Raw genomic sequence first — 27,955 nt, 5'->3', positions numbered from 1 at the left:
CCACCACTGTGGCTCCGGGTGAGAGAAGGACCCCTGTGTCAGGGAGATCCGATGGTCCGGTATTCTCCAATTGGGTGACCTCGACAGTTGCACTAGGTCCGCGAACCAGATGCGCCGGGGCCAAAATGGGGCTATCAGTATCACCTCTGCCGTCTCCTCCAGAATCTTCCGAATCACCCTGGGAAGGATGGACAGAGGAGGGAACGCATAAAGAAGACCTTGAGGCCATCGAAGGGTCAGGGCATCCACCCCTTCCGCGCCTGGGGTGGGAAATCGAGCGAAGAAGTGAGGAAGTTGGGTTTTTAGGTTGGTTGCAAACAAGTCTATCACCGGTTCCCCGAATCTCCTCACCGCCTCCTGAAAAATCCTGGGGTCCAGTCGCCATTCGCCCGGGTCGAGCGTCTGGCGGCTGAGCCAGTCCGCCCACACATTCTCTACTCCCGAGATGTGTTCCGCTGAAAGCGAGGCTAGATTCCCTTCTGCCCATCTGAGGAGTGATGTCGATTCCTTCATTAATCTCCGTGACCGTGTTCCCCCCTGTCGGTTGATGTGAGACCGTGTGGAGACATTGTCGGTCAGGATGCGTACATGCTGACCCCGTACTAGATGGGCAAGGCTGTGGAGGGCCAATGAAACAGCCTTCAACTCTAGGAAATTTATATTGATCTCTTGCAGATCCTGAGAATCCCAGAGTCCCTGAACCATGTGTGAAGAGAGATGTGCTCCCCACCCTGTCAAACTGGCATCCGTTGTTATTGTAATAAGCTCCTTGTCCAGAAATAAGGATCCTTTGGTCAGTGAAGGGGACCTCCACCATTGCAGGGAGGTACGTACCCTGGTACTGAGGGGGACTCTCCTGAGAGAGTGACTGGTCTTTTGTCTCTGATATGGAAGCAGGAACCATTGGAGTGGGCGTAAATGGTGTCTCGCCCATGGCACTATATCTATGCAGGAGACTAAAGTTCCTAGGATCTTTGATAAAAGGGCAAGAGTGGGGTATTGCTGAGGCCCCAGCTCTCTTATCAGAGTCCTGATTGTCCTTTGTCTTTCCTGGGACAGAAAAACCGTACCCAGGTTGGAGTCTATAGTGGTGCCCAGGTGGGCAAGGTGATGTGTGGGTGTTAGGTGACTCTTTGACCAGTTGACTGTAAAGCCATGGTCCTGTAGTGTCTGTATTGTCAGTTGTGAGTCTCTGTGTGCCTGTTCTCTGGTTCTTGACAGAATGACAATATCGTCTAGGTACGCCATCACGCGTACCGACTGTCGTCTGAGACTGGCCGTGAGGACGTCCAGTAATTTCGTAAATGTCCTGGGGGCGGAGGATAGTCCAAAAGGCATCGCCCTGTATTGGAAGTGTCTGCCGTCTAGGTAAAATCGCAGGAATTGCCTGTGATGTGGGAAGATGGGTACGTGCAGGTAGGCTTCTTTCAGGTCTATAGACGTCATAAAATCGTTTTGTCTTATGGAGGCCAGGATGGTTTTTAGTGAGTGCATTCTGAATCTCTGGTATTTCACGTAGAGATTCAACTGTCGGAGATTGAGGATCATTCGCACTCCTCCTGAGGATTTTGGCACGAGAAAAATTGCCGAGTAAAATCCCCTGCCTTGATGAGCCAAGGGTACCTCCTCTATGGCCCCTATCTCTAGGAGGTGAGACACCTCTTGGCATAGGAGTTTTCTCTTTTGAAAGTCTGACGGGATACGACAAGATAGGAAGCTTTGGGGGGGAGGTCGAATGAATTCGATCCTCAGGCCTTGGGAAACCGTGGACACCGCCCATGCGTCTGAGGCTGTGGTTTTCCAGATGTCGGGGAAGAACCGCAGCCTGCCGCCTAAGGGTGCGTCTCTCTGAAAGTCACTTGTTTTTCCTAAAGCCCCTGTTGCCTCCTCTGAAGGGGCGGCGACCCTGGTACGATCTACCTCGGTCCGTCTGGTAGGACCTGTCCGACCTAAAGGCTCCCTGGCTGAAGGAGCCCTGGAAATACGGCCTCGTTGTCTGGGAGTTGGTCGAGGAGGGCTCTGCTCAAAAGGGCTGACGTCGTTGATAGGGGGTGGAACGCCTATCCTGCCGTCTGTTAGCCCTGGGCATCACCTTCTTCTTGTCCTTGTCCTCGATCAGGACATCATCAAGGACTTCCCCGAACAGCTTCTTTCCCTTGAACGAGGCGGAGGCAAGACTCCACTTGGATTTGACATCCGCCTGCCAGTTGCGGAGCCAAATGAGTCTGCGCGAGGTTTCCATGGCGACCCGGGCAGCCTGTGGGCGGGAATCGGCAGCTGGGAGGTTCTAGACCCTCCCAAGATGGCTGCCGTTCCTTGCTGCGTCAATGCTGCCAAGATGGCCGCGGGCCGTCGCCATGGCAACTGATTGCAGCCTCACCGGCGGGCGGGAAGCCAACACTTCCCGCCCCTTGCAATCGCCCCACAATTCTCCTTCAGAGCCGATCCGCCGCTGTCTGGGGGGAACTGGTGATGTCTCCGGGCGTGGATCGGCTCTCGCCTGCCTTCGTTGGGGGGGGGGAGGGCGACAGCTTCCCCCGCGGCTGCTGGTGAGAGACGCCACCGCTCGGCCCGTGGCTTATTCGCCAGGGGGAGGACGGACCCCCCGAGGCGTCAGCCACTTCCTCGTCCTCCGGGTGCCACCTCGGAGTTAGGCTACCCGGGCGCTCACTCCCGCACCCACAAAGGCAGCCTTGCTGAAATCTCTCTGTGCTGTGTGGGTTTGGGTAGGGAGGAGCTGCAGGCAACTGGGTTAAACCCACGGGAGGTTTTGAACCCAGGCCCGCCCGAGGCAATAATCCCCCATCTGCACCTAAAAGAAAAGGAAATAAAAGGCAAAAGGTTAGTGCAATACAAAGTAAACAGTAAAAACACAATAATTTTACTCGAGAAGTAACTCAGGCGTCCCTTTACTGCGACTGAGTTTTTTAGACTGGAGGGCTAAGGGGGGGAGGCGGTGCCTGCCTAGTATTTATTTAAATTAAAACTCAGCCCCTACCAATCAGACTGAAGTATAACCCATCTTGGACTCTCCTTGCAAGTGCATTGGAGAATGTGATGTGTGTTTGGAGATTCAGAAGCGAAACAGTGGAACTATGTGAATTAATGCCTTTGTTTATTAGCACAGTGATTTTCAACCTTTTTTGAGCCGCGGCACATTTTTTACATTTACAAAATCCTGGGGCACACCACCAACCAAAATGACACTCTAACACAGTACATAATATATCACCCTCTGCGGGGGCCTCTTATAAAAAGAAAAAGGTCAAATATCTATATACACCATCAGGATAGGCATAACCAGCTGAGGCTGAGGCTTCATCTAGTGGTGGCAACATTTACCTCCAGTCCTGACCAGGATTAGAAATTGGGACCATGGAGAGGAATACCCTGTTTCCCCGATAGTAAGACACCCCCGATTGTAAGACGTATCAGGGGTTTCAGGGGGGTCGGCTAATATAAGCCGTACCCCGAAAGTAAGACATATGTCTTACTTTCGGGGAAACACGGGGGTATTGCCGGGGGGGGGGGGAGCCCGATGACGTTGCTTCCAAGCTCCCCGCGCGCCCCCCCTCGCCTCGCCGCGGCGCCACCACCTCTTCCCCGGCTTGGCAAAGCGAAGGACGGCGCTGGTCCGAAGCGAGCCGAGCGGGCGGCGGCTTGCAGCGAAGGTGCTCGTCCCAGCAACCGAGTCCTGCCGAGGCTCGGCTGCAAGCAGCCAGCGAGGCCGACCTGCTCCGAGGCGAGCGGCCGGAGCTGCGCCCTCCTTCACCAGCCTCCTTTCCGGCAGGCAGGTGGGGCTGCCCAACTGCGCAGAGCGGCTCCTCCCCTCCAGACACACGCTTCCCCGACACGCGTCTGTGGCTCCACGCGTGCACGCCGCTTGGAGCCCTGAGGTTGAACTTGGAAAAGGGCTCACGAGGCTCCTGTCCCGCGGCTGCCCTTCTGGACTCTGGGGAGATGCCTTCGGGAACGCGACCCTTTCAATTTTTTTCCAATGTAAGACATACCCCGAAAGTAAGACGTAGTGGGGCTTTTGGGGGTAAAAAGAAAGTAAGACACTGTCTTACTTTCGGGGAAACACGGTAGCAGCTTCAACTACTCGCCGCGGCCACACAATGACAAATGCATGGCTGCCCGAGCGGGGATCTTCCAGGGTGTGGATGAGAGGTGGCCTGCTATTGGTTCATCGCTAGTGGTCAGGATGAATCCTAGAAGGTGATTGGTCAGTGAGGGTTCCCTGTGCCTCCACTCTTCCTGTCGCTGATAGCTGGAAGGATTGTGAGGGGAATGTTTATGTTCGGATGGAGGTGGCTTGCGGTGGGCTGGATAAATGGCCTCCGTGGGCTGTATCCGGCACGTAGTTTGGGACCCATTTTAATTTCCCCACGGCACACCTGACCATGTATCAAGGCACACTAGTGTGCCATGGCACACTTGTTGAAAAACACTGTATTAGCAAACAGCTGGGAGAACTCACCGACATTCCAGTCTCAATAATTGAGATAAGAAGGGAAAGAAAAAGCCATAATAGAGTCCAAATGAATAGTGAAAGAAAAAGATTTGAGAGGGAGGAAAGTTAACTGCTTAAGATTTAGTATTATATGTTCTTAGGTACATACTGATTTTGTAAGTATTTTCACTTGTATAATACTAGATCACACTACTTTATTAGCAAAGAAATCATGTTGTGCTCACACCTTGGTTATCTTTCCTATGGGTTACTTTAATACTGTCTACATGGGAAAGCAACATGTGCTTTTGTAAGCACTTATGTGTGCCCCTTGATTGGGCTATGTTACACTTCTCCCTGTGGGTTGGGTTAGTTGCCAGTTTGCTTCTGGGTGTAATTCAAGGGTTATCTTGGACTGCTTCTCTCTCCAATTATGACTACTTGTTCCATCAGGTCTGACAGGAGGGGCACGCTTTGGTCCTGTCAGCCAATGAGTATTGTGCGGAAGAGCTAAGAATTTTTGCAAGATCCTGAAAACATGGTTTTGCCAAAAGACATGGAGAGTATGCTAGAGTCTGTGCAGTGCTGCATTTCATGCGATGGATGGTTGTGGTCACTTTGGCTATGAATACATATACTGTATACATATAGTACATTCTATCTGTCTGACTGTCTTTTTGTCCATCTGTCCATCCATCCACACACACACATATGCATATATACACATATATACATATACATACAGTATGTCACAGAAGTAAGTACATCCCCTCACATTTTGTTAACTATTTAAGCACATTTACACTGTTACACAAGCTACTTTACATTGCAGCCAAGTATCATTTCTTCAATGTTGTCACATGAAAAGATATACTTAAATATTTTCAAAATGTGAGGGGGTGTACTCACTTCTGTGACATACTGTACATACTGGTTTGTAAACCCAGAGTCATGTATTAACAGGGGTGGCTATATAAAATTAACTGTCCACAATAAAATTATTTTAAGTACTATCTGTCTGTGTTTCTATATCAGCTTCTATTCTGAACCTCTCTCCAATAAGCATCTTTTTTAAAGCTTTAAGTAAGTAGACATATGTATGTCCCTGCATCACAATCATTTGTAATATATTTTAGTGATCACAACATTACCTCACCTTAGTAACATATTAAACTAGGCTCCTTCACTATAATCTGGTATTCATAGACAACTGCTACTGCAGTAAACAAGTCATGATCAGATTCTCTCAAAGTAAATGTTTTCACCCAATGACTTAAGAATTCAAAGTACTCACCAACAATTTTTGTTGCATTTTAATGCCTTTAACAGTATTTATTTGCATTTTTCTAGGATATTGATTACGCTTGGAAGCCACTTCCACAATTAATTCATCAAGCTGATCTTTAAGGAGTTTAACGTCTGTGTCTATTTTACAACAAAAATAGAAATGTTTAATATTTGAAAAGTATAGTGTGTGGATTTATTTTTCAATTTATATAGGAAAAGATATATACATATCATCATCTTGACCAGGTATATATGAAAATAAAGAAAAGATTTATTGCAGTAAATCATTTTATTCATTATTCTCTTATACTGTATACATAACTAATAGTTTTAAAATCAGATTAATATTGCAAGGAATTGTACTGCAAAAGGGCCTGAGTAATTCTGTTCATAGTAAAATACAGGTAGTCTTTGATTTACGAATTTTACGGCCCAAAATTTCTGTTGTTAAGTAAAACATTTGTTAAGTGAGTTTTGCTCCATTTTATGATATTTCTTGCACAATTGTTAAGCGAATAATTGCAAATGATAAATTAGTAACATGGTTCTTAAGTGAATCTGGACTCCCCATTGACTTTGCTGGTCAATAAATCACATTTTTCAGTGCTGTTGTAACTTTGAATGGTTACTAAACATAATGTTGTAAGTCAAGGACCACCTGTAATTTCTTATGCATAAGATTTTCCAACAGTATTAGTCAAGATCTTGCATATTAACTCTAAAGATACTTTTAAATTAATATACCATTTTGAAGATCTGATGATTCCTGCCATGGCTGCCCATTAACAGTGATATTCTCTTGTACAGCTTTTTCAAAGTTCTGTACAAAATGAACAAAAATATATACAGATATAAATATATAATGTAATAATTCTTTGAAAAGATACCTTTAAGTGCCAGTACTGGATTACAAAATGTACCAGCAAGGAATGACATTGATAAACAGCATTCTGACAAAGCACATCCATTCAACAAAATAGGTCCACAATATTTACAAGCACAATGATGTTCTCATGTTGATAGATATATTGCAAGATAATTTCCAACCTTCAGCACATTCCAACATTTCAGCATTCAGCAACAAAGCTTCAAGCATTTTGCATGACAATGCATCAAATTATGGGGAATAAATGCTTGTTATAAATACAGTACTAGTATTTTCATAAGAAACAAATGCAAAATTCAACTCTATTTGTATATTCACAAATACCTGGAAAAATAACCCCTCTATGTTGCTAAACAAAAAATTCAAGGCAAATTAATGGATATAATAAGTCCATTGTCCTTTGAAACAAATTGCCCAGTTCAGATGGTACTTTATATACAGAAAGTTCATATTAATTACTATCAAGGGAATAATTGCAAAAGACATTTGACTTCTCTTGTCTGTTTTCACAATTAATTTTACCAGTTAAAAGATTTTTCACAAAAAATAAGAGAAGGGAAACAGACACGTACTCTAGCGAGAGTACATCCTAACTGGTAGACAAATTTCCAGCACTCAATTGTCAGAAATTACTTTCTGGAACTCAAAATAGGATTTTTTGGGGGGGAGGGAGGGTTGTATACAAAGCTAGAGGCAGAGGCATTATCAGATCTTTATGAACTCATTAGATGACCACAATCAAGCCAGCCTTGACTTATACTATGCAGAGCATTCTAGTTTACTTTATTTACGATCATAATTACAAAATCTAAATAAACTTAGTAAGGAAAGATCTGTTAACAGGATTGCATAGAAATCCAATTAATAAATACATTTCAAAAACAAAATATAACAAACACATTTCAAAATTTTAGGAAACAAAAAACCTTGCATGGCAAACACATGTAAATACAGTACACAAGAGCAACTTTCCCTAACAGAATGAACCGCAGTTTTATTTATTCAATTATTGACTGTTTTAGTGCCAAAGCTTCATTTTAAATGTTATTAATAACTTTTAAAGATATTAGTAATTACCAGTCTAGCTTAGTTTTTATCGGCTACTTCTGAGGGGGTTTTTTTAAAAAAGAAAACAGGTTTTTTTAAAGATGAGTGTCAGAAATATCAACTTCTACAACAATTTCTGCACTAATTGTGAAATCTTTTCAGGGATGCTTAGCAACCTCCCCCTGGAATCGTTGTCATGTATGTAAACAATGAGTTTCTTCTTATGACAATACTGTACTTGTTTCTATTGCTTCCATATTGCTTTTCAATGTTTTTACAACTACCCTAACAGTTTCTTTCATAGAAAAGAAATCACAAATAAATAAAATGGCTTATTGTCATACTGTATTTAAAAACCAGCAACATTTATGTTGCCTTTATAAATTTTGGGGTTTAAGGGTAAAAAATAGTTAGAACTGTATCATACAGTACATATCAGTGGGAGAGAAAATAAGGTTTCTGGATGGTTTCTGATAGTTATACTTATTTTAGAACTTACATGACAGCTTGTGTGTACTTCTGACTTCAAATACATGAATCAGTAATGTCCTTTTTTCAGCAACAGTTCTTTAAGAATGCTGAAAGTTATTTGGGGTCATAAGTTACTCATCCACTTAAACATAGAAACATAGATTGATGGCAGAAAAAAACCTCATGGTCCATCTAGTTTGCCCTTATATTTTATCCTAGGATGGATATATGTTTATCCCAGGCATGTATAAATTCAGTTACTGTGGATTTACCAACCACTTACTAAAGGAATTTTAGGACAGAGTCTATGGAGAGTCTCAGTCATTCAGGCCATGGTTGTCCCATGTTTTTTTCAAGAGGCAACTGGACTTTCTGGTTTTGTTTTGTTTTTTGAAGACCTTTCACTTCTCATCCAAGAAACTTCCTCAGCTCTGAAGAAGTCCAGTTGCCTCTTGAAAAAAAGCACCTTTGGGTGCGGCAGTCCTAACTATGCAGTCTTGTAAGAGTTATAAAAGTACCAAAAAAAAGTATAAAAGTCTGTAAGGGGCTTACATAAGCGCACCATCTTGCCTACCATCCCTGTCCTACTGTCCTGTTGTCCAAATTTATCTATACCTACTTGTTTTTGTTTATACCATACCTACTATCGTGTGCATGTTTTGACAAATGAATGAATGAAATGAAGGACAAATTTAATCATTTCTCTGTAGAATTTGTAACTGAAGTTTCTGTGTTGTCACAGCAAGAACATTCTTTGTTGTGTCTTTTTAATAATGGTTATAACATTAGGTATCCATTTCAAATCCTATGAGATGACAGAATCCTGGATTATAGAAGCCCTGTTGCCTCATGATTTAAGACAAAGAATTCATCCCTATTCAATCAAACAACACCCCACAATCAATTCAATACTTATTTAAAATCGTAATCTGCTAGAATCTTAATAAAAAGCAACTGAAATAAACCTCATGATAGCAGTGTTCCAATATCTCAGGGGTTACCACAAAGAAGAGGGAGTCATGCTATTCTCCAAAGCACCTGAGGGTAGGACAAGAAGCAATGGGTGGAAACTAATCAAGGAGGGAAGCAACTTAGAACCAAGGAGAAATTTCCTGACAGAACAATTAATCAGTAGAAGAGCTTGTCTCCAGAAGTTGTTAATGCTCCAACATTAGAAGTTTTTACAAAGAAGTTGGATAACCATCTGTCTGAAGTAGTGTAGGGACTCCTGCCCAAGTAGGGAGTTGTACGAGAAGACCTCCAAGGTCCCTTCCAACCCTGTTATTATTATCATCATCCATGTAACTGGATATGCACTGGAGCGCCTCTAGATGTATATTTCATCATTTTGAAAATGGCTTCATTTGTACTAAATTGACTGGTTGTATGTTGTTGTTATTATATTATTATTCACAAAAAAGTAATATACAACAAACGAGATTGATATTTGATATGCTGGAATTATTATTATTATTATTATTATTATTATTATTATTATTATTATTATTATTATTATTATTATTATTATTATTATTAACCTGCCGCTATCCCGCCTTAGCAGCCCAACTCACCCGGGCCGAGCCTTCTCAGCCTGACTACCCTTACCCAAAGAGCTTCCCCCACAGCCTGTTCCAAGGTCCCGGCTTCCACAGCCTGACTGGCTCCGAGTCTGCGCACGAAAGGTTTGCAGTGATCTAGCAACTCGGTCGTCCATCGGCGCGAAAGGCACTGCACTCGGGGCTCCTGACGCAGCGAGAGAGGACAAACCGCCGTAGCCGCGGTCGCGGCCGCCGCGGCCGCATCTGCAGGAACGACCGGCGGCAACGCCTCCATTTCGGCTGCTGTTTCCCGCTCTCTTTTCAAAGCCGTTCTTTCCCGCCCAACCCGGAAGTAGAAGTAAGCGATTATCCTTTAACCGCTTTGCCAAACCCCCCGACGGTGGAATCGAGAAACAAGTCCGGGTAGAAACAGCAGCTGCAGTTCCGAGTGCCAGGATGGGAGCTGTGGATTGTCACTGCCATCTCGCGGCACCCGAATTTCAAAGGGTAAGTGGGTTTGGATGAAAGAGGGTGGAGGGGGGGGGGGATACCAAAATCCTTACTGAAAGCTCTTATTTGGTCACCTTACACCTTTTCAAAAGAATTTGCAAGCTTTCTTCATTTGTAAATATTTGTTAGATAAGGATTAGGAAGTATTTAGGTTACTGTTTGATATGGCATATGTCTGCCCGAACTTGCCCGTTTGACATTTATTTATTCCATTTCTATACGCGCCCATCTGAATCAATGACTCTGGGAAGCTTGCAATTCAAACTCGCAACAGAATATCCTAGGCAACTAGACTTGCAATCCTAGGTTTAGAAAGCTTAGAACCACATCGCCTTAAACACGACCTAAGCACAGCCCATAAAATCATCTGCTACAACGTCCTTCCTGTCAACGACTATTTCAGCTTCAACCACAACAACACACGAGCACACAACAGATACAAGCTTAAAGTAAACCGCTCTAAACTCGACTGCAGGAAATACCACTTTAGTAACGGAGTAGTTGATGCATGGAACTCACTACCAATCTCTGTAGTATCATCACCTAACACCCAAAGCTTTACTCTTAGACTATCCACTGTTGACCTATCTCAATTCCTAAGAGGTCAGTAAGGGGTGTGCATAGGTGCACCACCGTGGCTTCCATCCCCTGTCCTAATGTTTCTCTTTTACGTACTAGTATCATGTATATAAACATTGTTATATTTTTATATACTACCAATATGTACTTGACAAAACAATAAAATAAAAAATAAATGAATGAATAGAATAGAATAGACCAAGCATTTTCCCAAAGGTTGCAAACATTTGTGGATCCTCTGGTTACACTACAGAGCAGAGGTCTTCAGACTTGGCAACTGTAGAGATGTAGAAATCACAGACACAGGGACATGATTTCTAGAAGCAATGTTTTGTCCAGGTTGGAAATATCTCTGGGCTGAGCAGAGCTGTCTTGTGTTCAAAAACTTTCTGTGTGAGCAGCTTTTGATGTGTAACACACACTCTCTCTCTCTGGGATGAAGCTGTCTCTTCTGGACTTGCAAGTTTATTATTTTATAACTAGTTTCTTGTGTTACAAATGTAAAACATTAATTCTTGACTTAAACTAATTACAATGTAAATAGTTAACATTAGCCGCCTCGAGTTTTCGGAGAAGGGCGGCATACAAATCTAATAAACAAATGTGACACATAGCATACAGACAGTATCCTGTAAGGTACAAAGATTGCTAAATAAACAGAAGGGCATCTTAATTAGTTTTTTTTTACCTTAGACAAACAGAAAGATTTCAATTACCTTAGGTAAACAGAAGCCTAAATAATTATTTCCTTAGACTTAATCCTACCATTGCTGGTTTAACCTTTGATGTTAGCTAGAGCTGAATAAGCAAGTCACCTTTATCATATACTCATAGAGAGTATAATTTTATAGACTTAAATAAGACAGAATAATAAGATGTTTATTATTCACAAGATTGGTTTGCCATATCGTTGCAATAATTTGGTAATAACCTACAGGCAACTTTAAAGCTTATGGACTTCAACTCCCAGAATTGTCCAGCCAGCATAGTTGACTGGAGAATTCTGAGAGTCCACAAGTCTTAAAGTTGCCAAGTTTGAAGATCTCTGCTATGGAGGCATATCTTCTTGATTCTACTTAGGGCTGATAAGGCTGCAGAAATTTGAATTGCTTCTAAATGGATACAGTGAATATTGAAAACAACAGAAGAACAACCTATAAAAGATCTTGCCAAACTATACCAGCATATCTGGATATAGACACAGTGATCAACAGATTGGAAGAGGTCAATCTACCTTCCAATACCAAAGAAAAGAGTTTACAGGTAGTCCCTGACTTATGACCACAATTGAACTCAAAATTTATGTTGCTCACTGAAACGTTTGTTAAGTGAGTTTGCCCCATTTTACAACTTTCCTTTGCACAATTGTTAATTGAATCATCACATTCATTAAATTAGGAACATGGTTAAGTTAATCTGGATTGCCCATTGACTTTACTTCCTAGAAGGCTACAAAAGCTGATCAAATGGCCCCAGGACACTGCAACCGACATAAATAAGAACCACTTGCCAAGCATTTAAATGTTAAGCATGTGACCAAGGAAATGCTGCGAAGGTCGTAAAGTGTGAAAAACGGTCATAATCACTTTTTTCAATGCCATTGCAACTTTGCACAGTCATTAAATGAACTGTTGTAAGTTGAGGACTACCTGTATTATATTTTCTTTTTTCTCCTTTTGGGGGATGGTGTGTGTTTTTACAATACCGTACTTATTCTTTTTAATGTATTTTCTGTATTATGTTTTGTATATGTTTTATCTGTTCATAATAAAAATCATGGGGGAATAAAAAAAATGTTAGGCTGCATTATTCTTTATAGTAGAAAGAAAAACATGCTGAATCCTGCCTATGGCAAATATGCTATATGCTTAAACACAGTGATCTGCCAGCGTAATAACATTTAAATCTTTTCCAGGACATTGAAAGTGTATTGGAAGATGCCAAAAAGGTTTGTAATATTTTTCACTTGTTATTTTCCTTTTATCAAACTCTAGAAAGAATGGATGTCGTTTGGCGGGACCCAGGAGAAGAGCCTTCTCTGTGGCGGCCCCAACCCTCTGGAACCAGCTCCCCCCAGATATCAGAGTTACCCCCACCCTCCTTGCCTTTCGCAAGCTCCTTAAAACCCACCTCTGTCATCAGGCATGGGGGAAATGAAATTTCCCTTCCCCCTAGGCTTATAGAATTTATACATGGTATGCTTGTATGTATGAGTGGTTCTTTAAATTGTGTTTTTTAAGATTATTTTTAATATTAGATTTGTTTACATTGTCTTTTTATATTGTTGTTAGCCGCCCCGAGTCTTCGGAGAGGGGCAGCATACAAATCTAATGAATGAATGAATGAATGAATGAATGAATAAATAAATAAAATAAAAAAGAAAGAAAGAAAGAAAGAAAGTTTTCCGTAGGGGTTGGACTAGAAGACCTTCAAGGTTCCTTCCAGCCTTATACTTCTGTGATTCTACTCTGAGAACTCTCAAGTGTCAGAAGGCCTTTTTTGAAAATTGAAAAATGGAGTGCAGGGGTGGAAACTGTTGAAGCTTGAGGAAAATAACCAAGATTGGAACTGGACTCTTAACTTCTATGGTTTAAGGAAGCCTCAGAAAGGAAATGTTTCTCCTCCTTTCTTCAGCTATTTTCTTTTTAGCAGAATGAATCTATGGTTCTATATACGGGCTTTGTGAGACTGTCAGAATTGCCATAGAAATAATGTGAGATTCAGAACTTTCCTTTTTGTAAACTTTCGGTACACAGATTACTTTAAAATCAAATCATTGTACCCAGGGGTGAAATTCAAAAGTTTTCCCTACTGGTTCTGTAGGTGTGGCTTGGTAGGCATGGCAGGGGAAGGATACTGCGAAATCCCTATTCCCACCCGTTTAGATAAATCTAGTGGGTTGGGAGCCAAGATGGAGGACAGGCATCACTGACTCTAAAGAGCTCCTCCAAAAGTAAACAGGTTCTCTTTTTTAACTCATTTATATTTTTAAATTTTAAACTTAATTTTAATTTATTTTAAACTTTTAACTCCATTTTTACATTTTAACATTTTAACAAAATATTTTATACTTTTAATTCATTTTTTAAAAAACTTTTAAAAATCTATACCGGGTGGAATGTGTCCGCAGCAGTTCCTCTTGGCTTTATTATAATTTATTATAAATTATACCAAAAAAAAGAGGCCGAGAAGCAAAACAGAGAAAAGGAGAGCTGGGCACCAGAGGTTTTCACAATTAACCAACATGGGAAAAAGCAAGAAGAGGCAACGCACATACTCTGCATCACAAACTTCACCAAAGCCCTTGAAACAAGAGAAGGTCGACAGCTATCTGAGAAGCAGGCAGCCACTCCCTGTGAGTAACCTAATACCTTTCAATTCTTCAAGAAAACCGGAGGCATTGGAGTGGGATGAACAAGCAGAGATCGAAAGCCAACATCTCATAGATCTCACTTCTTCTGCAGAGGAGGAGGACCCCTCGTTCACTTCTGAACAGATTCCTGTTCTCTGCCCAGCTGCAGAGCTTTTGAAAGAGCGGGGTGAGAAGCCAAACTTGACAAATTTGAATAATGAGAGTATAATTGACTCTTATCAAGACAAAGCCTGCTAACAGCACAAACTGTACTCTCTATTTTTGAGCTGCTGACCACGGTTAAAGCAAAGGTTGATTCGTTAAAAGAGGCCCTCCTGAAGTTTATTGAAAATCAACTTGATGAGCGGAGACCGCAGACCTATTCCCACCCCACTCTGGGGCCAAGCAGAGGTGGTATTTGTCAGGCTACTCAAGATTTCCGTTCTCCAGAACCTGTCAGAATCTGCTGAATTTCACCCGATTGTACCATACTTTAAATGTGGGAATAATATTTTTGGATAGATTTACTTTGGAACAGTTTTGTGATTTACTGCTTTTAATTCTATCTAATTCATTTCCCCTTTCAGTCCAAAGTTTTGGCCCTGGTGGTAGTTGCTGAACATTCTGGAGAGTTCGCAAAAATTATTCAACTTTCAGAAAGGTACTAATGTTTCCATGCTGAAAGAGATGAAAATAGTTACAATTTAGGATTTAAAGAATTAACAGGCTTTGGGAATAAACTTCATTTGCACTTTTGTCATGCTTTAGTTTCAAAATTAAATTGAGCTATGGTGTTCAATAAATATCTGTGTTCAGAGAAAATGTTAATAATGCATTGAATTTTTGGAGTATTTCTTTCGGAATATTAGATTTACCCACAGTATTTTACAATGAAATTTTAACAACTGGGTGTCATTTGATATAACGTGCAGAAGAACTTTCCAAGAATTAATTTAACATTGGTGACTAGCCCTCCCCTCACGCATTCCATTTGGCCTTTTGGGGCATTTTTCATCATCCACAGGGTCCAGAGGCTTTCCTGAGCCTGGGGAGGGCAAAAACAGCCTATCCCTGTCTTCCGGGAGGCTGAAAATTAGCTGTCAAGTGCACACATGTGCGCTGGAGTTGACTTAGGGCAATGCCTCATGGGCCCTCAGATATGGCTCTGATCGCCTTCATGTTCTAGGGTGTTAACTATTCCTGCCAGCTTATTATTATTATTATTTATTATTATTATTATTATTATTATTATTATTATTATTATTATTATTTATTAGATTTGTATGCCACCCCTCTCCGTAGACTCGGGACGGCTCACAGCAATAACAAAGACGATGTAAGAACAAATCTAATAATTTAAAAAACACTAAAAAACCCATTATTAAAAGCAAGCATACACACAAGTAGCATCTGCAAATTTGGTAAGTTCCCCTTCTATTCCCTCACTCGTTCATGAAGATATTGAAGAATACTGGCCCTAAGATGTAACCTTGTGATACCCCACTGCTTTAATCATTTAAGCAGTACAATGGTACGTCTACTTAATAACTTAATTCGTTCCGTGACCAGGTTCTTAAGTAGAAACGTTTGTAAGTAGAAGCAAATTTTCTCATAGGAATCAATGTAAAAGCAAATAATAACTCATCTATGTTGCCAGGCATGGAGGATTTGATATATCCTTAGCTGCCTTTGATTTTATGGATGGTGTGTTTGGGCTGTATGACTGTTTTAATAGGGTTTTTCAAAAGACTGTTTTAACATTGGATTTGTGTATGATGTTTTATTGTTGTGAGCTGCTCCGAGTTCTCGGAGAGGGGCGGCATACAAATCTAATAAATTATTATTATTAATTAATTAATGTGTGCAAACCCATTAGGAAAGAAATAAAAGCTTGGAATTTGGGTGGGAGGAGGAGGAGGAAGAAAAGGAGGAGGACAGTCGCTGCCGAAGGAAGAAGGTGAGGTGAGGTGAGGTGAATCAAAAAAATCCAAAATTTTAAGGCTTAAAAAAAAAAGAGGGACTCTGAGGCGGTGAGGACGAGCACGCGCCTCCCATACACCTGGCACAAAGCTGCCTCCCATACACTGCACCAGAAAGAGAAACCCAGGCGGGCAAGACGGGTAGCGCCAACGAAAAGTTCCTCTGGCAGCCTACAAAAGCCTGAGAAACCCAGGCGGGTGAGAGGGGGGAACCTCCCGCTCCTTTGAATGAAAGGTGGCTGCTGTTGCTACCTGCTTCCTCTTCCTTCCCATGCTGAAGGGCTCCCATCTTCTCTCGCTCGCTCGCTTTGTAGCCGGCGCCTTCCCTTCACTGTGGCGATTCCTCAGTTTGGCTGAAGCTGAGGTGATCCAGCCGGGGCGAAGTGCCTCCTTTTGCCTTTCCGTGTCCAGACTCTCCGGGAGGCAACTTCATGCCGGGAGGCAGCGCAAGGGAGTCACCACAGCGAAGTGGTTTATTCCCTCTCCAAGCGCCCAGAGAAAGGAAAATGCTTTGTTCGCTCTGGACTGCCAAAGGCTCTTTAAGCGTCACCAAAAGGCTCCTTTGGCAGCCCAGTTCTTATCTAGTAAAGTTCTTAAGCAGAGGTGTTCATAAGTAGAAGTACCACTGTACTTGATTGGGATATGGCAATATACTGTATGTGTTAACCTGATCAGAAGGTGGGAAAATGTGAATTAACACAGTGGCTTTTTTTTTAGTTGTATGAAGGGATCTAAGCCTGTGCGTGTTAACAGGTTATATTTTCCTAGATGTTATCAAATGCTTATAGTTTCCAGCTGTCTCAGTCAGCATCCATTTGTAATTTACGGCTCAGCAGGGTCTTCTGTTTGGTTAATCTGGCATCATGCTTTTTCATTCATCTATTATTCAATATATACTATATGAAGCTTGAGATATTTTAATTCAGTGATGTGATGGAACTGGTTTGCAAGAGCCACCTGTTAAATTTTCTGGAATTTTGTGTTTTGTTTGAGACTAGAATTGAGCCACTATGCCTAATGTCCTAATCATCTGTTTTTCAGCTAGCAGTGAAGCACAGCAGCAACAGTGGAGCTAGCAGAATTAATTCTTAAACATTTATCAGTATTCTGATGCCTAGATATTCTTTTGCATAAAACAAGTAAAGTTGCAGTTATTTTTGAGTGATACTCAGACAAGGAATGCATTGAAAATGTAAGAATTAGGAACAGAAAACTAATTTACTTTCCTTTATTTTTTCTGAAATATTGATTTATTTGACATTAATTTTAATGATTCAGTGTAATATGCACCTGGCTTATGCTATGCCTTAACAAATGTTTATGTCTAGGTATCCAGGATTTATTTTTCCATGCTTGGGCCTGCATCCAGTTCAAAGTATTCCAGGTGGATGTGAACGCAGTGTTACTTTAAAGGTGACATAAAATAAATCTATAGTTTTAAGTTCTATACATTATTAAATCTATCCTGTGTCTTGATTTGTTATATATTTTTCAGTCTTTATTAAACTTGTGGTCAGGAGTTCTTTAATCTTCACAAATAAAGAATAAGGTTCAGTGAGTAAAAACTTGCCTAAGATCATAGAATAAATCCATTTAAGAATGGGACAACTTATTAAAAATCATCAACATTTCTAAAATCAGTTAATCTAGTCACTCTATCAGTGAGATGGATAGCAAAAAATCTAATAAATAAATAAAGTAAGTAAAATCTAAATACTAGACAAGAAATTCCTCATATGAATATATGAATAAGGCATGTACCAGTATTCGTAGCTATCATCACAAAAGATTAAACACATAAATAAGAAAGTATCTACAATAGATACATACATAAAATCATTAAAACACTCTTTATTGATTTATTTAGATCAGTTTTATGAGAGTAGTTTGCCTATTACAAGTCTTGTTGAGAATACTTATAAATGAGGATTTAGAATTTCAAGATTAAAAGTACAGTTCTAAGAATCGTCTTGTAGAAGTAATAGGGCACATCTTCTAACAATATTTTTATAAAGAGAACAAAGGAAGAAGCAATGTTTTTCATTAAAAGTGCTATTTAGATAGGAGTGCCCTATAGTGTGCCAGGAAGAAATATTTGTGAATTAGATTGATTAGAGGAAAATCCTCACATTAAAGTAAAAATTCAAAGTAAAATTCAACCTTTATAAGGCAAGATATACAGTACCTTAGCTCCAGCTACCTTTTGGTTCCATGTACAGTATTAAGTTTTTTGTATGTGAAATATGAAACTACAGTAAATGAGCAAAGCAAATATGTACATTTAATATTCATTTCATCTTGTTAAATCTTTTTGAAGGATCTAGAAGAAGCATTCCCACTCATTGAGCAATATCAGGATCGTTTGCTGGCCATTGGGGAGGCAAGTAGAATTATCACAACATTTTTATTAGGTCTTTTTCATATATAATTTTTCCTCTGCCAAAAGTATCACTTAGAATCAAGCCCTACAGAGTTGAATGAAATTTGCGTCTAGATAAAAGTTTCTAGGACACAACGCTGCAACCCAGTTTGTAGCGTTTACACATTACAGGACTTTAGTTTTAATTTTTGTAGTACACTTATCTGGAATTAAATCCTATTGAATAAAATGGGCTCATATATGTAAGTGGACTCACACAGAATTGTACATATAGAATGGAAAATAATATATCAATGTACAGTATGCTGGAACTGGCATAAAAACCATGACAAAAACCATCCCTGTATATTTCCTGGATGTATAATTGCGTGTGTTTTGAAAACTGCAATTGCTGAAATATTTATACTCATTTATATATTTTGAACAGTTCATATATAGAATCATTTAAAATAAATAAAATGTATGTTACATACCCATTACATATCTATGTAGTTAGAAATGACAGTACATGTGGATGCATATGGGTTGCATAATATTTGCAATATATCTAAGAAATTTTTTCCATGTAAGAATTTTTTTCCATGTTGGAAATTACCTTTAAACAAGCATGTTTTTGTTGCTTTTGATCTTACAGAACAGTCATATCTTTTGTGGTAAGCTTCATAAACTAAGCATTCTATTTGTTTTCCCAACTCCCTGACCGCACTGTTCACCCATTTTGAGACTGTCAGAAATCACTACCCCTAAATCCTTCTCTTCTAAAGTTAGCAAAAAATGGTGGAAGGCCTTAAAGCATAAAACCTATCAGGAAAGACTTAATGAACTCAATCTGTATAGTCTGGAGGACAGAAGTGAAAGGGGGGGACATGATCGAAACATTTAAACATGTTAAAGGGTTAAATAAGGTTCAGGAGGGAAATGTTTTTAATAGGAAAATGAACACAAGAACAAAGGGGCACAATCTGAGGTTAGTTGGGGGAAAGATCAGAAGCAACGTGAGACAATATTATTTTACTGAAAGAGTAGTAGATCCTTGGAACAAACTTCCAGCAGACATGGTTGGTAAATCTACAGTAACTGAATTTAAACATGTCTGGGGTAAACATACTGTATATCCATTGTAAGATAAAATACAAGAAATAGTATAAGGGCAGACTAGATGGACCATGAGGTTTTTTTCTGCCTTCAATCTTCTGTGTTTCTATGTTTCTAACTATTTACATTCCTGAATAATTGATTGAAGATTGCAAGTATTTCATAAATAATAATAATAGGTGGTGCCGTGGATATTGCCTACCTGGACTTCAGCAAAGCCTTTGATACGGTTCCACATAAAGAGCTGATAGATAAATTAGTGAAGATTGGACTTAATCCCTGGATAGTTCAATGGATTTGCAGCTGGCTGAAGCATAGACACCAGAGGGTTGTTGTGAATGGCGAGTATTCTGAGCAGAGTCAGGTTACAAGCGGTGTGCCACAAGGGTCTGTTCTGGGTCCTATTCTTTTTAATATGTTTGTGAGTGACATAGGGGAAGGTCTGGTAGGGAAGGTTTGCCTATTTGCCGATGACTCTAAAGTGTGCAATAGGGTTGATATTCCTGGAGGCGTCGGCAATATGGTAAATGATTTAGCTTTACTAGATAAATGGTCAAAGCAATGGAAACTGCAGTTTAATGTTTCCAAATGTAAAATAATGCACTTGGGGAAAAGGAATCCTCAATCTGACTATTGTATTGGCAGTTCTGTGTTAGCAAATACTTCAAAAGAAAAGGATTTAGGCGTAGTGATTTCTGACAGTCTCAAAATGGGTGAACAGTGCAGTCAGGCAGTAGGGAAAGCAAGTAGGATGCTTGGCTGCATAGCTAGAGGTATAACAAGCAGGAAGAGGGAGATTATGATCCCGCTATATAGAATGCTGGTGAGACCACATTTGGAATACTGTGTTCAGTTCTGGAGACCTCACCTACAAAAAGATATTGACAAAATTGAACGGGTCCAAAGACGGGCTACAAGAATGGTGGAAGGTCTTAAGTATAAAACGTATCAGGAAAGACTTAATGAACTCAATCTGTATAGTCTGGAGGACAGAAGGAAAAGGGGGGACATGATCGAAACATTTAAATATATTAAAGGGTTAAATAAGGTCCAGGAGGGAAGTGTTTTTAATAGGAAAGTGAACACAAGAACAAGGGGACACAATCTGAGGTTAGTTGGGGGAAAGATCAAAAGCAACATGAGAAAATATTATTTTACTGAAAGAGTAGTAGATCCTTGGAACAAACTTCCAGCAGACGTGGTAGATAAATCCACAGTAACTGAATTTAAACATGCCTGGGATAAACATATATCCATCCTAAGATAAAATACAGAAAATAGTATAAGGGCAGACTAGATGGACCATGGGGTCTTTTTCTGCCGTCAGACTTCTATGTTTCTATGTTTCTAATAATTTGATAGATGTAGATCCTTCTCTTTCCCCATTTCCTCTAGGGTTTTTTTTCTCAAAATCACAACCCATATTTTTTTCCCTCTTTCTATAGATTGGTTTGGATTTTACTCCCAGATTTGCTAGCAGTGATGAACAGAAGGAAGGGCAACGACAAGTCTTGATAAAGCAAATTCACCTGGCAAAACAACTTGACTTACCTTTGTGGGTCACTTGTTGCAAAAAATATAACTATTTTTATAATTTATAGAATTAGTTTCTCTTTGCAATCCTTAGTTTCTTTAAATAAACTTATTTTTGTAAGAAAATATTTGATTGCATTTTGAATAGATCCTATGGGTTAATTCATGCACTGTCATTATAATGCAACATATTGCATTACAGTATTGTATAATAGTTATATAGTGATTTCAAATGTTTTCAAACATTTTATTTTATTATACTGTTTCATATCTTCCAATTTTGTATACTCAACAATTTAGCCAGACATCATATGTAGATTTTAGAAAACCTCAGGTTGGGAATGATATTCCATAGGGGAAGTGCCGCAGAAGAGAAGGTGTATGCATGTTGCATGGAATTGTTTCATGGCAGGGACTCTAAGCTCACTCTGACTTGTTACTATGAGTAGTTGGAGAATTCTAAATTTAACAACGAGTGAACTGACTATGGCACTCATTTCATACGGCACCCATGTGAAATGGGTGGCTATACATACAAATAAGATGCTATGATAGAGAACAGACTCTTCCCCAAATGTTTATTTTTTAATATTGTGATATTACCCTATGTTTAAGTCCCAGTACAAATTAATGATAAATTAAAATATCTAGCTGAAAGCCCAAACCTCCTGCAATTTCAGTCATATATAACTGGTTTATCTGACCCTGAACATCATGCTAGTTTTGCCAAAATCTCTTGCTGAGTTTTTGTTCTTTTTATTTATTCTAGAAATGTTCATTCCCGCTCAGCTGGAAGGCCAACCATTAACCTCTTAAAGGAACAAGGTATCATTTATTTTACTTAATGATTTAAGTTTGTTTAGCTTTCTTGTTAAAATATGTGTGCCCCTGATATGGGATCTCATCTCCATGGGAGTCTAAGTCAACTTTTCTTCTTTAGATGTTATATCAGAAATATGAGGAATATATCCCTAAGCAGCTGTCTACTCATCTGCTTTCACTGCAGTTTTCAAAACTATGCTTTATTATTGGAAGAAACAAAAACATTTGAAAATCTGGGGCAGTTACATTTTAGCAAGATTTGAGTATTGGCACAATTTGTGGTGAAATCCAGAGCCCTAATTAGGAGAAGAGACATGAAGATCCACCAATCATGTCACATCTGCCACATTTTGAAATAAATATGTTTATTTAGGGGCTAGTTTGCCACATTATATAATAGATCATGTATATCAGAGGTGTCAAACTGGCAGCCTGTGGGCAGGATGTGTCATGCGCAGGCCACGCCCACCCCAAGTCCGTGAATGGGGGAAACATTGTGAAATGTCACGCAGCAACAATGTGATGTGGCAAGTTTGACACCTGTGTAGTTTATTATGCAGACTAAAGTGCTGGAGGGATATAATATCACATAAAATTTAAAATTTCCTAACTACTCTAATGAATAGAATATTTATTCTAAGATTAAACAGCACTTCAATATAGTTCATATGATATAAAGTATTTTTTGCAAATGGATTCCCCAAAATACAAATACATATTTATTTTTGCTTTGTGTGATTTTTGCAAGAAATTCCTAGACTGTTAGAAATGACCGCATTCTTGAATTACATAAATAATATGAATTTCTAGTTTTAGTAGCACATTCTTCTGTAAAGCATTTAACATAACTTCTGATTTTGGATTGTTGCCAGATAAATTAAGCAATCATGCAGAAAAATATAGTATGAATATACTGTATGAAAAGAGAATATAAATAATCTCACTCTACAAGAAGGCATTAAGATGTCTCTGCTGCATAGTATGGGCTTTGATACACATCAACTTTCTTTATGTGTGTTGGCTGCTTATGTTAGGTTCTGACATTGTAATTCTACTGGTAATGTGACTTCTTTCCCATTTATTGGGATAATCAGGTGCTGAGAAAGTGTTGCTCCATGCATTTGATGGCAAACCATCTGTAGCAATGGAAGGAGTGAAGGCTGGATATTTTTTCTCTATCCCTCCTTCAATTACAAGGAGTGAACAGGTAAGGATCAAGGAGCAAAACCTTAAACAAAAGTTCTTTATTCATAGCATTGTGTGATACGAACCTAAATACATATACGCATATTTATAAACACACTCCAGTAAAAAAAAAAGATTTAAATCACTCTTGATTACTGGCAACTACCTAAGCAACTCCTTAGGTTTCTTGCAACAGTTTTGGAAGGAGTTTGCCATTTTTTTCTTCCGAGGGCTGAGATAGTGACTGATCCAAAATTATCCAGCTAGCCCCATTTCAAAAGTGGTGGTATTAGAACTCATGGTCTGGTCTCTAGCCTGATATCTTTTACATTTACAGTACATCAAATTAATTGTCAGTTATTAATCAAGTGAAGATTTAGTTCAGTAAAATAGTATAGGTTCTGTTTGAGCTGCGGGCTGCACTAGAAGACTAGATTCTATTCTATTCATTGTTAAAAGAAGCAAGGTTTTTCCATGGGTCTTGGACTTTAACTATATTAAAGACAAAGTATTCAGCTTCTGGCAAGGTACATATTTCAATTGTTTATGTGGAGATTATCAGCTGATTAACAGTCTTTTGTTCAAAAGTTTGCCGTTTCATTTTAAAAGCTATAGATGTTAATCCCTTTCTGTGATTTCCTTTAAGAAGCAGAAATTTGTGAAACAGCTACCTCTAGAAAGCATTTGTTTGGAAACTGACTCACCTGCCCTAGGTCCTGAGAAACAGGTGAGGACTCATCAGTAATTCTATCTTGTCAAGTTCAGCAATAATGCACACAGTGTAACAGTAGAATTTATATTATCAGTTAAAGTCTGTTAAAATGACAGACTAAATGACTGTTAAAAAGTCTCCCAAGTGTAAATGAGAGGTCATTTCAGTGAAATAAACTGCAGGTGTCGCTTTCCCAAAACTGGTGGACCAATGGCGTGCTTGAGCATGCTACCTAATATGAAATATGGACATTGTGTCTTTGCACATCTCAAACACTGAGGCATGCTTATGCTACTCTGTTACTCGTTTTTGGATCTGGATCCCAAGCGACGAAGATAAGAAGGAACTAAGTCATTAAGGAAGCAAAGGAAAAAATGTCATCTGAAACAGACCAAAGAAATTGATCCTGACCATGTGGGGAAGCCCCCCAAATCCCATCAATAGCAACAACCAGACTTATACATTAACAAGGCAAGAGTAGCTGGTAGTCTTTCAATCAACAAAGCAAAGCAAGTAAGGATTTTGGGAGATAAAAGGGGTCTTCCCACTCTTTGAGTCATCTTTAGATCCAGATGTGACAGATTCTGTCTCAAGAACCAGTTGTGCCTAGCATTTGGTTAAAAGTGACAAGTGTACAAGTAGCTGTTTTCTAGGGCTTTTACTGTGACTGAGTGACAATAAGTCACACTTGAAGCACATGTCGCACCCATGATCACTGTCTGTTGCCATCTTAGCACTGAAATGGGCCAAAACAATGAGTTTATCACTGGTGGGGGATTGTTTGGAGAATCTGGTCCAGGTCCTTGTAGAAAGCTTCCTTGTCTTCATCTGGACTTGCGAGAGTTGGTGCATAGATGCTGACAATGGTGATGTACAAAGCTTGCTGAGAGAAAAGCAGAATTTCAAAATCTGTTTATTTATTCCAACTAGCCAGATGTTGTAGGGCAGGCCATGTTTAGGGTAACTTTTCTAATGTTCCTCATGGGAGGGTGGGTATAATCATCCTAGGAGGGCTGCCCAGTCACCCTGGAAGCTGTCTCTGCTGTCTTGTTTACACAAATAAATGGTTCAAGAGCTTGGGGGTGGGTTCAATAATGCACTTGGGGAAAAGGAATCCTCAATCTGAGTATTGTATTGGCAGTTCTGTGTTAGCAAATACTGCAGAAGAAAAGGATTTAGGGGTAGTGATTTCTGACAGTCTCAAAATGGGTGAACAGTGCAGTCAGGCGGTAGGGAAAGCAAGTAGGATGCTTGGCTGCATAGCTAGAGGTATAACAAGCAGGAAGAGGGAGATTGTGATCCCGCTATATAGAATGCTGGTGAGACCACATTTGGAATACTGTGTTCTGGTTCTGTGTTCAGTTCTGGAGACCTCACCTACAAAAAGATATTGACAAAATTGAACGGGTCCAAAGACGGGCTACAAGAATGGTGGAAGGTCTTAAGCATAAAACGTATCAGGAAAGACTTAATGAACTCAATCTGTATAGTCTGGAGGACAGAAGGAAAAGGGGGGACATGATCGAAACATTTAAATATATTAAAGGGTTAAATAAGGTCCAGGAGGGAAGTGTTTTTAATAGGAAAGTGAACACAAGAACAAGGGGACACAATCTGAAATTAGTTGGGGGAAAGATCAAAAGCAACATGACAAAATATTATTTTACTGAAAGAGTAGTAGATCCTTGGAACAAACTTCCAGCAGACGTGGTAGATAAATCCACAGTACAGTGAACCCTCGATCATCGCGAGGGTTCCGTTCCAGGACCCCAAGCGATGATCAATTTTTCGCGAAGTAGCGGTGCGGAAGTAAAAACACCATCTGCGCGTGCGCAGATGGTGTTTTTACTTCCACTGCCGCCCGCCCTTCGCCCGCCCACCCCGTTGCTCGCGCCTGGGGTGCGCGCGCGCTTGGGGAAACCCTAGCTCCGCTTCCCAGCTGGGAAGCGGAGCTAGGCTGCCCCAAGCTCGCGCGCGCCGCCCGCCCGCCCACGCTGTTGCCGGCTCCGCTTCCCAGCTGGGAAGCGGAGCTAGGCTGCCCCAAGCTCGCGCGCGCCGCCCGCCCGCCCACGCTGTTGCCGGCTCCGCTTCCCAGCTGGGAAGCGGAGCTAGGCTGCCCCAAGCTCGCGCGCGCCGCCCGCCCGCCCACGCTGTTGCCGGCTCCGCTTCCCAGCTGGGAAGCGGAGCTAGGCTGCCCCAAGCTCGCGCGCGCCGCCCGCCCGCCCACGCTGTTGCCGGCTCCGCTTCCCAGCTGGGAAGCGGAGCTAGGCTGCCCCAAGCTCGCGCGCGCCGCCCGCCCACCCGCCCACGCTGTTGCCGGCTCCGCTTCCCAGCTGGGAAGCGGAGCTAGGCTGCCCCAAGCTCGCGCGCGCCGCCCGCCCGCCCACGCTGTTGCCGGCTCCGCTTCCCAGCTGGGAAGCGGAGCTAGGCTGCCCCAAGCTCGCGCGCGCCCGCCCGCCCGCCCACGCTGTTGCCGGCTCCGCTTCCCAGCTGGGAAGCGGAGCTAGGCTGCCCCAAGCTTGCGCGCGCCGCCCGCCCGCCCACGCTGTTGCCGGCTCCGCTTCCCAGCTGGGAAGCGGAGCTAGGGTGCCCCAAGCTCGCGCTCCAGCACACCGCCGCTGGGGTCTTACCGGGGCAAGAGGGGGAAGACCCAGGGAAGCCTCTGCCCGGCGGGGAAACTCCACCATCTACGCATGTGTGGAAGGGCACGCATGCGCAGATGGTGGAGTTTACTTCCGGGTTGAAAACTAGCGAAATAGCCCTTTCGCGATCCTTGAGGACGCGAAACTCGAGGGTTCACTGTAACTGAATTTAAACATGCCTGGGATAAACATATATCCATCCTAAGATAAAATACAGAAAATAGTATAAGGGCAGACTAGATGGACCAGGAGGTCTTTTCTGCCATCAGACTTCTATGTTTCTTTATTTCTAAGAGCTGGTCCAAGAGCCATTCATGTGCAGATTTATGACAGCAACTGTCATTGATCATATCTACCTGTTCCTTTATCACGCCTACATTACTGCAGGACTTAATGAATTAGGATTGAGATTTGCAGATGAGTTGCAAATGAAAAACAATTGTTCAATAGGAACATGTTATATAATTTTATAAATGTTTATAAACTTTATAATTTTCTTTATCAATATTTTATAAATTTTATGCATTTCAGGTGAGAAATGAGCCAAAGAACATCTTCATTGCTGCAGAATACATTGCTAAAATAAAAGGAATTTCAGTGGAAGATGTTTTACATGTAACAACACAGAATTCACTGAAAGTCTTTCCTAAATTGAAAAACTTCCTCAAGATCTAGATGCGGGATGGCGAACCTATGGCATATGTTTCACAAGTGGCATGCGGAGCCATATCGGTGGGCACGCAAACTCAGCTGGCCGGCGCACATGTCCGTGCCAGCCAACTGATTTTCAGGTCTTGTAGGCCCATTAAGAGTCAGGAAAGAACCTGTTTTCAGTCTCTGGATGGTGTGGGGAAGACCTGTTTTTTGCTCTCCATAAGCTCCACAGCCTTTCTAGGAGCCTGGGGAGGCTGAAAACGGCCTCCCCCACAGAGGTCCTCCAGAGGCTGGAAACGCTCCATTTGCCAACTTCCAGTTGAACCGGAAGTTCCAGGTTCTTTTGCTCCCCCAGGCTTCAGAGCCTTTCTAGGAACCTAGCGAGGCCAAAAATGGCCTCCTCCCACCCTGGAGGCCCTCCGGAAGCCAGAAATGGCCCGTTTCCCAACTTAAAGAAGTCAGCAAGCAGGCTATTTCTGGTCTCCAGGTTGAGGAGGCCATTTTTGCCCTCCCCAGGCTCCTAGAAAGGCTCTGAAGCCTGGGGAGAGTGAAAACGGGCGTGGCATTGCTGTTAATTGTCATTTGAGTGTTCCTTTAGAGCAGTGTTTCCCAACCATGGCCACTTGAAGATATTTGGACTTCAACTCCCAGAATTCCCCAGCCAGCATTTGCTGGCTGGGAATTCTGGGAGTTGAAGTCCAAATATCTTCAAGTGGCCACAGTTGGAAACACTGCTTTAGAGTACTCTTATGTATTCTATAAGAATCTGCTTGATAAATAACAATACTCATGCATCTGACTACATTCAATAAATAGAAACCTACCAGTTA

The 27,955-nt window shown here is 41.2% G+C and overlaps 2 protein-coding genes across 3 annotated transcripts in view; one reads left to right on the top strand and one right to left on the bottom strand.

Annotated features, from left to right (window-relative positions):
* NSL1 (NSL1 component of MIS12 kinetochore complex) overlaps window positions 1-10,031 on the bottom strand; it is a 26,187-nt gene extending 16,156 nt beyond the window's left edge. Inside the window, exons 1-3 of the mRNA XM_070734446.1 lie at window positions 9,750-10,031; window positions 6,485-6,560; window positions 5,748-5,878 (exon numbers count right to left, since the gene is read on the bottom strand). Coding sequence (XP_070590547.1) covers window positions 5,748-5,878; window positions 6,485-6,560; window positions 9,750-9,977 — 435 coding nt within the window. The 5' untranslated portion in view covers window positions 9,978-10,031. The remainder of the gene's footprint in view (window positions 1-5,747; window positions 5,879-6,484; window positions 6,561-9,749) is intronic.
* On the top strand, window positions 9,920-27,955 carry TATDN3 (TatD DNase domain containing 3). Of its 2 annotated transcripts, none has more exons than XM_070734449.1 (10): window positions 9,920-10,189; window positions 12,687-12,719; window positions 14,711-14,784; window positions 17,431-17,515; window positions 18,420-18,482; window positions 21,023-21,132; window positions 21,880-21,935; window positions 23,027-23,139; window positions 23,764-23,844; window positions 27,003-27,955. In XM_070734449.1, the coding sequence occupies exons 1-10, from the start codon at window positions 10,139-10,141 to the stop codon at window positions 27,144-27,146; spliced, it is 810 nt and encodes a 269-aa protein (XP_070590550.1). In that variant the 5' UTR covers window positions 9,920-10,138; the 3' UTR covers window positions 27,147-27,955. The 2 variants fall into 2 exon arrangements, with proteins under 2 accessions (XP_070590550.1, XP_070590548.1); XM_070734447.1 differs by having other exon boundaries at window positions 10,052-10,189; window positions 23,767-23,844.

Source organism: Erythrolamprus reginae, chromosome 1 (assembly GCF_031021105.1).
Source record: "Erythrolamprus reginae isolate rEryReg1 chromosome 1, rEryReg1.hap1, whole genome shotgun sequence".
In the NCBI taxonomy this organism is placed as follows: Eukaryota; Metazoa; Chordata; class Lepidosauria; order Squamata; family Dipsadidae; genus Erythrolamprus; species Erythrolamprus reginae.
Note: the sequence above shows the minus strand (reverse complement) of the source record. Positions and strands in the feature narration are given on the sequence as shown.

Bases quoted from the DNA above. Each gene is read 5' to 3' on its own strand.
- TATDN3 (XM_070734449.1), top strand. From the start codon at position 10,139: ATGGGAGCTGTGGATTGTCACTGCCATCTCGCGGCACCCGAATTTCAA. The intron at 10,190-12,686 runs GTAAGTGGGTTT...AATCTTTTCCAG, and splicing joins CGGCACCCGAATTTCAAAGG to GACATTGAAAGTGTATTGGA. The intron at 12,720-14,710 runs GTTTGTAATATT...TTCCCCTTTCAG, and splicing joins TATTGGAAGATGCCAAAAAG to TCCAAAGTTTTGGCCCTGGT.